Source organism: Anolis carolinensis, chromosome 2 (assembly GCF_035594765.1).
Source record: "Anolis carolinensis isolate JA03-04 chromosome 2, rAnoCar3.1.pri, whole genome shotgun sequence".
Classification (NCBI taxonomy): Eukaryota; Metazoa; Chordata; class Lepidosauria; order Squamata; family Dactyloidae; genus Anolis; species Anolis carolinensis.
The window spans coordinates 108,458,432-108,471,173 of NC_085842.1; the positions used below are offsets into that span (position 1 = coordinate 108,458,432).

General features: G+C 39.0%; 1 protein-coding gene across 7 annotated transcripts in view; it reads right to left on the bottom strand.

The window, feature by feature from the left end:
* Nucleotides 1-2,899: 2,899 nt before the first annotated feature.
* p4ha2 (prolyl 4-hydroxylase subunit alpha 2) overlaps nt 2,900-12,742 on the bottom strand; it is a 54,124-nt gene continuing 44,281 nt past the window's right edge. For 3 of the 7 annotated variants that reach the window (XM_008104733.3, XM_016991454.2, XM_008104734.3), the window contains 4 exons: nt 9,348-9,413; nt 7,272-7,340; nt 4,618-4,714; nt 2,900-3,404 (listed from right to left, as the gene is read on the bottom strand). In XM_008104733.3, coding sequence (XP_008102940.2) covers nt 3,334-3,404; nt 4,618-4,714; nt 7,272-7,340; nt 9,348-9,413 — 303 coding nt within the window. In that variant the 3' untranslated portion in view covers nt 2,900-3,333. Of the gene's footprint in view, nt 3,405-4,617; nt 4,715-7,266; nt 7,341-9,347; nt 10,457-12,742 lie in introns of those variants that run through there. The other 4 variants (XM_008104736.3, XR_010003850.1, XR_001729964.2 and 1 more) reach the window with 4 other exon arrangements.

Here is a 12,742-nt window from a genome sequence, read left to right on the forward strand (position 1 = left end):
TTACTTGAGAAGATAAATTCTCTCAGATAAAACAAAGAAACTTATCCACTTTCACAGGGGTCTTGTGATCTCAATCCCAGCACACATGGAGAGCTGACTGTATTCATGTTTCCAAATTTATTTATTATTTATTTACAACATTTCTACCCCGCCTTTCTCACCCGAGGGGACTCAAGGCGACTCAAATTGTTATGCATGTGGTATGAGTTTTGTTTCATGCATCTTTGGTTGAGAACCTTCCCTTTTATTTTTCTTGGGAGTTCTTAAATTTTATATTCTGCCTGTCTGAAGAGGCGCAATAGACATCCTTGTAACCTGCTGTTTAAAAGCAATGCTGCTTACTGTAGTTTTTCAAAGCACTTTTAATCATACTTTAGAAGAAAAGAGTGGTATTATGTATTTGATGGAAATTTGACGTTACCATTATTTATTCTAAATCCTCTCTTTTGTTAGCCCCTAAATAGCATTCAGACTTGAGCGTTAGAGTGAATATGGTAGACATACAGTATGCTTTCTTCTATCTCAGATCAATACATTTGGCTTTAATTATCTACTCATATGAAGTTGCTTCCTGTCCGTTAAACCAGAGAATTCTACAGATACATAACCAAGTCCAGCACTCTTTCTTTAGCAACCACTTCCCTTGCCCCAGGTGTGCATCAAAGAAACAGGCTGAAGAAGGCAAGTGACTAGATCAGAGATATGAAGTAACGTGGAAAAATGCAATTGGCTCTTCCTGGGTCAAGAAATACCTTGGCCAGGTAAAGAGGCAAAGCTGCTAGGCCACATGCCACAACTGTAGCATGATTTCCCCATGAACAATCAGGAAATATGTTTAAGATGATGATGGCAATGATAAACTTCATTCATGTCCCACCTCTTCCCCAGACCCAAGTGGCATGGAGATTGAGAGTGAAATTACACTGTGAAATTAATGCAGGTTGACACTACCTTAACTGCCATGGCTCAATGCTATGGAATTATGGGAGTTGTAGTTATATAAGGTTTCCCCTACCAAATAGTGAGGTGCCTCACCAAACTACAGTTCCACAGCCATGGTGGTTAAAGTGATGTGGAACTGTACATTCTACAGTGTAGAAGTCATTCTACAGTGTAGATGCACCCTGAGTGAATGTAGAGAAAGAAAATTTCCTTCTGGCTTGGTTTATATCCATTCTAAGATGACTCAAGGTGGGAAAAATGGCTGTTGTAAATGGCTTTAAAAGCATTCCATATGGGTAACTTTAAGTAGGCAGTGGTGCAGAAATCTATACCCTTCCAAATATTGTTGGAAGGGGACACCCATCACCCTTAAAATCAATTGCCTATACATTATGAAACCTGGGAAGGAGGTTTGGATTGAAGCAAAGTTGCAAAATGCAAGACCCATTGATGATGTTGGATGGGCTGCATTACCCATCAGTCATAACCAATACATACAAAGGCAATAGATGATGCGGATTGTCAAATGACTTCTATGTGACCATATGTTCCCAATCCGGGGGACAGTGTACATTCTGCCTTGAGCGGAATTATATATACATATGTGCATATATAGTTCTTTTTCTTCTGAAAAGTATAATTATATATATGCCACAGCCACAATTTCAGACTTTTGACTTTTCCCCATTTTCCACAAATTCCAAGTAATTTGGGTTGTGTTTATAGTAGACTAATTCTGAAATTGCCATTTTTGTTCTTACTGTGTGCCTTCAAGTCATTTCCAACGGCTGGCAACCCTAAAACAGAAATGTCTTGGCAATATTTGTTCAGAAAAGGTTCATCATTGCCTTCCTCTGAGTTTGATTTGCCACAGTTGTAAAACAGGTGTTTTTGAAATGCAAAAAAGGCAATGAATTGTCCTTTGTTTTTCCTACAAAAATATTATAAAAACTCTCAGTCTAAAGTTGTGGTTTTGGATCTGACTCAGCTTCATCCCAATGTTTACGTGTCACCATATGCTGCACATATTGTGCTTGATAGAAAACACATTATTCCATGTACTATTATGAGCCTAGGAAATTTGCTATAGCACAAAAAAAAGGGTGCTGTCGATAGCCAGAGATCACAAAAACAGCATACTTTTTAAGGGAACAAGACCTGTATCAACAAATCTTATTTCCTAATAAAACACCACACTAGTGAAGAAAAGTGTGGCTACACTACTGCCCTTGTCCTAAATCCGCCAGGGAGTCACATGCAGAATTAGGAATATAGAAAGCAAACATTCTTTTCAGACAAGGTGCACAAAGAAGACATCCTGCATGCCTTGTTTTAAAGGAAAACTGAAGTTAATTTTGTTGTAGCTCTACTGTTAAAATTCAGCAGTGGTACAGAGGAGAATGACAGGGGCCATAAACCTTGTCAGGGAATGCATGAGAGCTGTATGTTACCTCTGCATTAAGCTGTTACACAAGAGCCAGGTTTTTGGAGTCCTTAAGACTCCCAGCTGGGCATACTGGAAATGCAGCTGGGTTGCTTCACTGGTGAGACTGCTCTTGAAGTCAGTCCAGAAACTACGTATGATAAACAAAAGAGGTGGCACGGATAAACGAGCATACAGTACGACCCCTGCATCCTCAGGACCAATGCCCATAAGTTCATTACCAACATTTGACAAAATATGTCATCTCCAGGAATTTTTGAGGTCCTCCAGACAACTCTATTATATGCTCCTGCTGCAAATTACCATAAAGTTGCCATGGAAGATCTAGCAAATTAGAAGAGAGGGTAACTGTCTAGGATCTGGTCCTCCTTCTGCTCCCTTCTAGTTTGAATATTGTGGAAATAATAAACTGAAGATACAGATTCCCAATGAAGTACACAGTATTCATTCAATTTCTTTTTACATAATAAACTGAAAATACAACCACACCCCCAATGAACTACATGCTGTAGATTCAGTTTCTTTTAAAATAATATTTTTATGTTTTAAAAGAATATTTTAGTTGCACAAGTTAGAAAATACAATAAAATTATAAACTGTACACTTGAAAAATTAGGTCAGTGACAAATGTTTCACATGTAAAATTCTGGTTGTTCAGTTGACCAAAATACTGAGCACTCAACCCCCAGCCAAACGCTTCCTGTGTGGTTGATATATAAACTGGAGAAAAGCGGGAAAATGAAAGAATGTAGATGATGTGAAAAAACAACAACCATGTAGCACCAACTGTAAAAAAGCTCTCTTCTTCCATCGACAGAGTTGCCTTATCTTTAAATAAATAGTGTAATCACTTTTCATTGTAGAGTAGGAGTCATTTCTCAGAAATGAACTGGACGATGCACAAAGAAGTGGGCAGATGCGGAAAAAAGCTAAAATGTAGGATGGTTTCAGTCGACTTCAGTTGTCCCACACGGTCTTAAAAATTCATTTCCTCTTTCATGAAACCACTTATTCGAGACTGTAAGGAACAGATAGTTTTGTTAGAACCATACAACACCAGGTTTAGCTGTCACATTTGGCACTAAGGGACAATATTCCACTGAGGTGGCAAAATGAGACTGATATTGAAAGGATACATTCCCCAACACCACTCTGCACACTTCTCCCTGTGACCTCGGCAGCAAGGGCAAAGTGAGGAACCTGCAACCTTTTGCCTTACAACTCTCAACACCTCTTGCCTTGGTCATGATTACTGGAGCTGATGAGAGTTGGAGAGCAAAACACTGGTTGGGCCAAAGACTCTCCACCCCTCTTGGATTGGAACCAGGTCAGATTTTACAGTGTTGGCCCTTGGTAGCCATTGGTTCTGCATTCACAAATTCAACCAACAATGGATCAAAAATACAATGAACTCTTGGTGTCCATATGAATACCAACATCCATGGATGTTTAAGTCCCATTATATGCAATGGCGAAGTGAAGTTGTGACTCTTATATAAAATGGTAAAATCAAGGTTTGCTTTTTGGATTTTTTTTTAAAATTCAAGCCTGGGATCAAACCCCAGTAGATAGTTAATCCACAGTTTGCAAAGAATTTCAAACCAAAACGATAAAAATTACTAATATGATCCCTCCGTCTTCCCAATGGGCGCAGACATCTATACACAAGGCCAGTGGGAAATTGAACAACAAACTCTCTTCCTTCCCTTTCTTCCTTCCTATTTGGTCTTTGATCACACAAATATGTGCCTGATGTGACAATGTGTGGTCTGAATCTGGGGAGCAGGGGTAAACAGATTGCAAAGCAAATGCATCTGTTTTTTCCATTCCATATGCTTAGCTGAACTCTGGCAGATGGCCATGAAATTGTCATAATTATTCAGTGTAAGAAACTTCAGACTCAACTCTATTACACAACTAAATTTCACAAGTACAATTTTGTTGCCCAAACTTCCACTGAAATGTTTTGAGTTTTTCCTAGCTGTTCATACCATGCCGTCATCCCAAGATGATACTTTATATATTTTTAGTTTACACTACTGAGAAGACTAATCAGAGACATAATTGCAAACTGAACAACAGGAGAAAGTTAGTATAAAAGCACATTATTAAAGAATGGCTCATAGAAACACCCACACTAAAGAAAAATGACAAGTAATCTAGTGTTTTGTCCCTTGATTTAAGAGCCTGCAATCCCAACTCCTAAATCTGAAGAAAAAGTTCCTACTTACCCCACTTACACCCTACTAACACTGGACATGCTGCATGTCTTGTTCGGTAATCACCTTCTCCACTTCTAAAAAGGTTATACCAAAATACTGCAGTCCCCTGAGGAAAAAAAGGAAAGTCTTCACTTATTTAACTACATTTACTATGAGTTGTGGTTCATTAATATCTGGAAGGTTACAAGTAAACCTGACAAAATTAGCTATACTTCGATCACATTGATCTCAGTAGGATAAATTCACTACAAGTTATCAAATGGTGACAACTGTTAACAACTACAACTAATTTACAAAACCATGCTATGGAGATCAACCCTAAATGATGGATGAGTGAATTCAATGGAGCTTCTCTTCAAATAAGTCAGCCCCAGACTAGAACCTACATCTGGATTTAACTCAGGGTTTGTCCAAATGGACTAAACAAAGCACTCTACATCCATGATAGTTAATTTGCAATACATTTCTTTAAGCTTTAAATTATTACAAAAACATTGCCTTTTACCAGAGATTTTACAGAAAATCTAGACTTTCAGGTGTGTGACCAACCCTGAAGGTGGCTGGGAGTTAGTGGTGGGAGAAACTGGTAGGTGGGAGATGAGCCTTCCCTCCAGGAAGTGTCTCCTTCTTGGGTTGATTTTTTAAAAAAGATTTATGTGTGCAGGTACAGTAGTCTCTCACTTATCCAACGTAAACGGGCCGGCAAAACATTGGATAAGCGAATATGTTGGATAATAAGGAGAGATTAAGGAGAAGCCTATTAAACATCAAATTAGGTTATGATTTTACAAATTAAGCACCAAAACATCATGTTATACAACAAATTTGACAGAAAAGGTAGTTCAAAACACAGTAATGCTATGTAGTAATTACTGTATTTACGAATTTAGCACCAAAATATCACGATGTATTGAAAACATTAACTACAAAAATGTGTTGGATAATCCAGAACGTTGGATAAGCGAGTGTTGGATACGTGAGACTCTACTGTACTTGCATATTAATATGTCAGCATTAATGGAGTCTTGCTTGATAGAAAATAGGTATATTCACACACATGATGGGGAAAAAAAGAAGAACATCCATAGCTATGTGGACAGAGATAATATGAATGATTTGAGATACTCGACTTAGGCAGAAAAAATGAAATACAAAGAAACAGAATGGGGGTACCTGGCTCAACAGCAGTACATGTGAAAAAGTTCTTGGGAGTCCTTGTGGACAACAAGTTAAACATGAGCCAATGATGTCATGCGTCAGCTTAAAAAGCCAATGGGATTTTGGCCTGCATAACTAGGAGTACAGTGTCTAGATCCAGAGATCTCTATTCCGCCTTGGTCAGACCACATCTGGAATACTGTGTCCAATTCTGGGCACTGAAATTGAAGGGAGATGTTGACAAGCTGGAAGGTGTCCAGAGGAGGGTGAAATACAAAGAAACAGAATGGGGGTACCTGGCTCAACAGCAGTACATGTGAAAAAGTTCTTGGGAGTCCTTGTGGACAACAAGTTAAACATGAGCCAATGATGTCATGCGTCAGCTTAAAAAGCCAATGGGATTTTGGCCTGCATAACTAGGAGTACAGTGTCTAGATCCAGAGATCTCTATTCCGCCTTGGTCAGACCACATCTGGAATACTGTGTCCAATTCTGGGCACTGAAATTGAAGGGAGATGTTGACAAGCTGGAAGGTGTCCAGAGGAGGGTGACTAAAATGATCAAGGGTCTGGAGAACATGTCATATGAGAAGCGGTTGAAAGAGCTGGGCATGCTTAGCCTGTAGAAGAGAAGGCTGAAAGGAGACATGATAGCCATGTACAAATATGTGAGGGGAAGTCATCGGGAGGAGGGAGTAAGCTTGTTTTCTGCTGCCCTGGAGACTAGGACGTGGAACAATGACTTCAAACAACAGGAAAGGAAATTCCACTTGAACATTAAGAACTTCCTCATTGTGAGAGCTGTTCAGCAGTGTAACTCTCTGCCCCAGAGTGTGGTGGAGGCTCCTTCTTTGGAGGCTTTTAAGAAGATGTTGTATGGCCATCTGTTGGGGGTGCTTTGAATGCAATTTTCCTGCTTCTTGGATGACCCACGAGGTCTCTTCCAACGCTATGGTTCTATGATTGGAAATGCAAATGCCCCTCTAACAGTGAGGTGAGTTTGGTAGGAGGAAATCTGTGGCTAGTTACAATGATCTCACTATGACATATGTGACATGTGTGACATTACTGGGATCACTGCAGAGCCAATGTGGGCTGGGAAAATGCAGTGCCAAACAGTATTTTTTTTTTGTCGATGTACACCAGGCCCCAACTTTTCCAAAGCTCCTTAAAATGGTGAACATCTTCCAAGCTAATAGTACTAACAAGAAGTTAACATAATACAACACACAAGTTTACATAGCATAAATGAAAAATATTTTGGTTACCATTGTGATTTTTACAAAGGAAGATACTTTTTGAATGAATATGGCTAAGAGATACATATATGACCTAAAATATAAGCAAACAGAATATACTGTATATATGAATGATGTCAATCATGAAATAGTAAACTGGGCAGAAATAGTGTAGGAACAGTAAAAATGATAGGAAATATTTAGAATGGAAACTGTACTTGTGCCAGTTTAAAGGAAAACATTAGTTTCAGACCAGCTCTGCTGTTACCTTTTTGGGCCAAATTGCAGCTCCAAAATCTGGGAAAACTGTGGCACCTCCAGCTTCTACATCACTCATCTAGGAAAATAAAATATCCATAAAAGCCATTTATAAGTTTACCACTACAGCCAACAATAGCTATAAGACTCTTCACAGACAAACCTATTTAGAAATGTATTACTTCTTTACTCTATGGAGATATTAATCAGAGTAAGGGATTAACTGGTTTAGAGCATGGAGATTTGCAAGGGTAAAAATACAGGCAGAAAGTAAGTAGTTTAAAAGACTCTTATTAGCCAGTCGCAATTCATATTTACACAGCAAATGTCAAACAGCAATGACTGACTTAGGATTTATTATGCAAATATTTCTTGAGTTTCCTGTCAATTGAATTTAAGAGCTCAAGTCTGTGCATGCTGAGTGTTTCATTGTTCAGTGGGTCTTACTCCCGGTGTGTGGTTTAGGATCGCAGCCTAAATCCTTGCCAAGGGATTTTTTTAATGGAACAGAACTATTTAGTCACATGTTTCCCTTAGCCAATTGAAAACATGAACTTGGCACTAACAAGACTGCATTAATTACATGTGTCTCTGAGCAATTCATTTATGGGTCTGACACATAGCAATAAAACTGACGTGGCTCTATTTCTGTCCTAAAGAGTAATTTCAGACCAGAGGGTATCCAATGCTACTAACATATGCCGTGTCCCTCATAGTAATACTGAAATGAGTGGCAATTGATCAATATGTAACAATAGGAGTCCTAGGTTCCTTTGCCTGTCATACAATGTCAGGGAAGCAGTTTTTGCCATCAATCTCTCCCGACCCCTGAAAGTTCGTCTGCCACTACTGATAACATTCCTAAAGATAATCATCTCTAAAGCTCAGCATATACTCACATACATTAATGTGTTAGTCATAATTAATTCTAATTTTAATGATTTTGTTACAGATCCCAACTAAAGCAGGCCTACTGAACCAATGAAATAGACAGACATGTTGACTCATTATTTAATCATGCACTGAATTATCTAATCTAGTTGGGAGTAGGCAACAGCATTCAGACTGGGATTTGATTTGTTTTCAAACATCAGAAATATTGATGGCTTAAGGAAGGGTAAATGTTTCACACCTCTTTAGTTACATTTGAGGGGTCATTTAGCCACTACCATTTTTGGATTCTTTTTACTCCATTATTCTATTTTTTAACAATCCTAATTGTGCTTTTAAATTGTTATCTTTTTGACGTAATGTGCCACTAATAAATTACAGATTGTATAGTGGTTTGAGCATTAGTTTATGATTCTTGAGACAAGGGTCTGATTCTTCACTTGGCCATGGAAACCCAATAGGGAAACCCTTGGGAAAGTCACACTCTCTCATCTCCAGAAAAGCCAAAGGTAAATTTGCATTATGATTGCCATATGACAAAAAAGTATATAACAATAAATGTTTTACTCAATGTAACAATTAAGGTTGATAATATGTGCCACTATTAGTAACATTGATAAATTATTCTGTGAGGGAACTGGCAAAACCACCTCTTAGTACACCTTGTCTTCTGGGGGTTGCCATACATTTACAAGAGACTTGGAGGCATTTACTCACACATGCATCATATTCTATTTTTAATTGTAAAAAAGGTCTACATAATTTATTTTATAGGCATTTTAGAAGTGCAATTTAAAAACCCTAGATCGCATACTAGTGCATGTGATATTCTAAAGTAAAGTAATTGTGTGTGTGTATCTCAACATGTACAAATAACAGAGTTGGAATATAATTCTCAGATGAGTTCTCAGTAAAAGGTCTACTTTGAACAAGGTCTTCATTAAAATGGTAACTCAATTGTTATTTTTATTGGAATGAGCACAATTGTACCAGGCAACCTTGTAGTGCCAATTAGACTTCTTTATAAATAAGAAAAACAAAACTTCCTTTATAGCCATCTTGGCTGCATGTGATACTGAGGGGGACAGAATTCCCACATTCCAACTCTATACACTCCCTGTTTCGTTGCATGCAATTGGTTAGGCTCTGGACAAAACAGTCTCAATTCCACATGTACGGGAATTGTCATACTTACATAGTTTAAAAAAGTAGCCACACGATTCCCAGTCCCTAAACGCTTGAAAGCATCAGGCTCCTCTTTCTATAAAATTAAATAAAAGTAAACTGCAAGCTTTGAGCACACAGACAAGGACACAGAGATACTTACATAGTTAAGAAACGTCGCTAGCCTATTTCCTTCCGTTTTGAGTGTGCTGTCAAAGGGCCGCTGAAACAAATAACAACTTTAACCCGATTTCCAAACTGTTTGCATGCTTGTCACTTTGGAAAAAGAGCTTCTGCAACGTGATCCTGTGAACATCCCTTGAGAAGCACATCCCACTGCGTCATGCCATGAGACCTAATTCCTGAGTGATGAACACGGGATTGCAGCCACAAGGTTCTGGGGTACATATTTTGACATATTATCTCAATATGGTAAAGTCGAAACTTTAATGTTTCATCCTGTGATCCAACCGCTTTTACTCAAAGTAGGCACCATGTAAAGAGTGAGTTCTTGTTCTCTAGCCATCTAATCAGTATATATGATGGATATGGATAACATGTGGCCCTCCAAATATTGCTGGACGAGAATCCTAATCCAACAGAAATGGGCACAGAGTGTGCCTGTAACAGCAGCTATGCACTCTAGATTTAAAGGCAAACAGTGGGCCAGGTGCGATGTTTCCCAGTCTGCTCCTCAAAGTCCATCTCAATCTTGGATCTGGTCACAATAGTGAATAGGTGGGATAGGTTTGTGTACTATCAAACTCAATAGCAGTCATGACTTTAGGGTGAAGTGTTATACAAAAAGTGGAAAAAGAAGATGGAAAATGTGAACTAAAGATCTAGTATAAAGATTTCTGTGCAACGTAGGAAAAGAAAAAGAGGAGTGTAACAGATAGGAGAAAGAGACCTACGGCAGTGAAGATGGAAAATAAGTGGGAGCAGAGGAGAGGTGAGAGACATCCAGAGACAAATGGAGGCAACATAAATGGGAGGTGGAAGCAGCAGTGGGGCACTTGGGATGCTATAGTACAGGTAAGTACTCCAGAATAAAAACAGCTGTAACTGGAAACAGAGATGAGGAAAAGCCTGAGGTCAGGAAAACAGCAAAGAGCAGTTAACAGAGGTGGGAGTCCAGACCTGAGGAGGCAAACAGAATATTCACCGTGTTAAAGCAGGGATGGGAATTGTGCAGCCCTTTAGATATTATTGGACTGCAAGTCCTAGCATGCTTCACCACTGGCCATACTGGGAAGATGCAATTCAACAACATCAAAAGGGATGGCATGATTCCTGCCCTTGTGTAAAAGTGAGAAGATGAAAACTTAACAGAGAATTCAGGGAGACCTTTAGCTAACTTAAGAGAATGCAGTATAGAATACAGACAGAAATGTATTAAAATTGTAACAAGAAGTTTTTTGTATAAAATTGGCATGTTTGTATAAAACTGACATGTTAATAAAACTATAAAATGGCTTTCAAAATGATTTAAGTTCTACTGGCCCTTTTTAGAAGTATCTACATTAGGACCACATAGCAAAACAACTTCATAAAATGTGTCCTGGGAAGGAAATAAACAAACAGCTGCAGAAATGCCTGAAAAACTTTAATCACCACAAAGCAATTGCAAACAGCTTCAAGTTTTAATCCATGTTGCACACAGAGCCTGGAGGACCAGTCCAAACCGCTAAAAAAAAAATCAATCCGTTGACTTTCCTTCACTTTGGCTGTTCACTATCAGCTGAATTCCAAGAGCGACTCCTCCCTAGCCAAATTGTCCAAGAATGAAGATATGTGTTGCTTGTGTCAGTGCCTAAATTTCTTACACATTAGCCCAATTACGAACTGCTCGCATACAAGGAGGCACACTTCTCCAACATGCATGTATGGAGAAATGTATGTCAGAGAACATCCAACCCAGGCCAAGGACGTGATAGCGAAGTACTGCCCCCTTCCCTCCTATTACAGAAGAAGGAACTGTGACCCCACCCAGCATATTCTTTGCCTAATAAACCCTGATGAAATTCATGAGGTCACCATAAGTTGACAGGCAACTTCAATGCTCATACACATACTACTTTTAACAAGTTCAATTCAGATTTGCCAGATGGTGAATGAGAAGTGGCTTCAGGACTTTCAACGACAAAAAAGATTGCCTGCCTGCATGTACTTGCTTATAGTAAACAGCCATGATATAGAGGCCAATCGAATAGTGTCTGAATGCAAAAGTGCAAACTATCAAAGTAAAAGCAAAATTAGATTCTAACAGCTTCTCAAAACATCTGTAAAGCTGAGCTGCTAGAAATGTTATCTGAAAATAAAGGGCTAGGAAAGCTGTCACTAACAGATTTATGGCATTCTAGACTGCCTTAAAAGGAAAGAGGAAAATGTTTCTAGAAATTAAAATGGGAAGCCATAAAATATGAACAACTATCTGTAGACTTGAAGGACACAGGGACAAACTAGAGGTGTTTCCTACAGAAAATACCTGAAGTAAAAGCAACTAACTTGCCTCTGTGGCTTATCTGTGCATATGTGCTTGGAAGATTCCCAGGGGCTATGCCTCTCTGGGTTTTTCAAAAATGCACACATGTCATCCACATTGCCTGATTCAGAGCAAGCAATACTAACATGAATATACTTGCAGCAATTATGTCTACCATACAGAGACTGGAACTGTCAGGACCGCTTAATTTCAGAACTCCAAAGTAGTCCCCGTGTAAGTCCAGAAACTGTTTTGCTATTTTAAAGATGTGTACTCTGAACAAAATGTCACGTGGAATATACAGTTAATCAATGTAATTTTTCTGGAGATATTTACATTGAAGAAGAAACACAATGTAATGATCACATGCTCTGAGAGTCTCCCTGGCAACTTCGTAAAAAAAAAAAGAAGCTTCCACTAGCACAACCAAGGTGATGGTCACCTCTTGAAGTTAAACAAGAGGTGACATTGGGGTCTTTCGCTGAACCTCATGAGATCTTTATCTCTGCTTTAAAAACAACTGTTGGGCTGTTGGGAGGAATCTGATCAGAGTCATGGCACTAAAGAGAGGGAAAGTCAACTCCAACCTCTGCCTTGCACTGTTTCCTAAAGATAGGCCATCTCATTATTTTTCTTCCCAGTCCTCCCTATAACTAATGGCTACTAGGATTAATTGTTGGAGGCAACTTCAACCAGGAAAGAGGCTAAAGGAAAATATTTCTGTCATGGTTGTTGTGAGTTTTCTGGGCTACAGTATATGGTCATGTTCCAGAAGCATTCTCTCCTGACGCTTCGCCCACATCTATGGTATATACCTCACAACCTCTGAGGATGCCTGCCACAGATGTGGGCGAAACGTCAGGAGAGAATGCTTCTGGAACATGGCCATACAGCCCAAAAATCTCACAACTACTCTGTGATTCCGGCCATGAAAGCCTTCA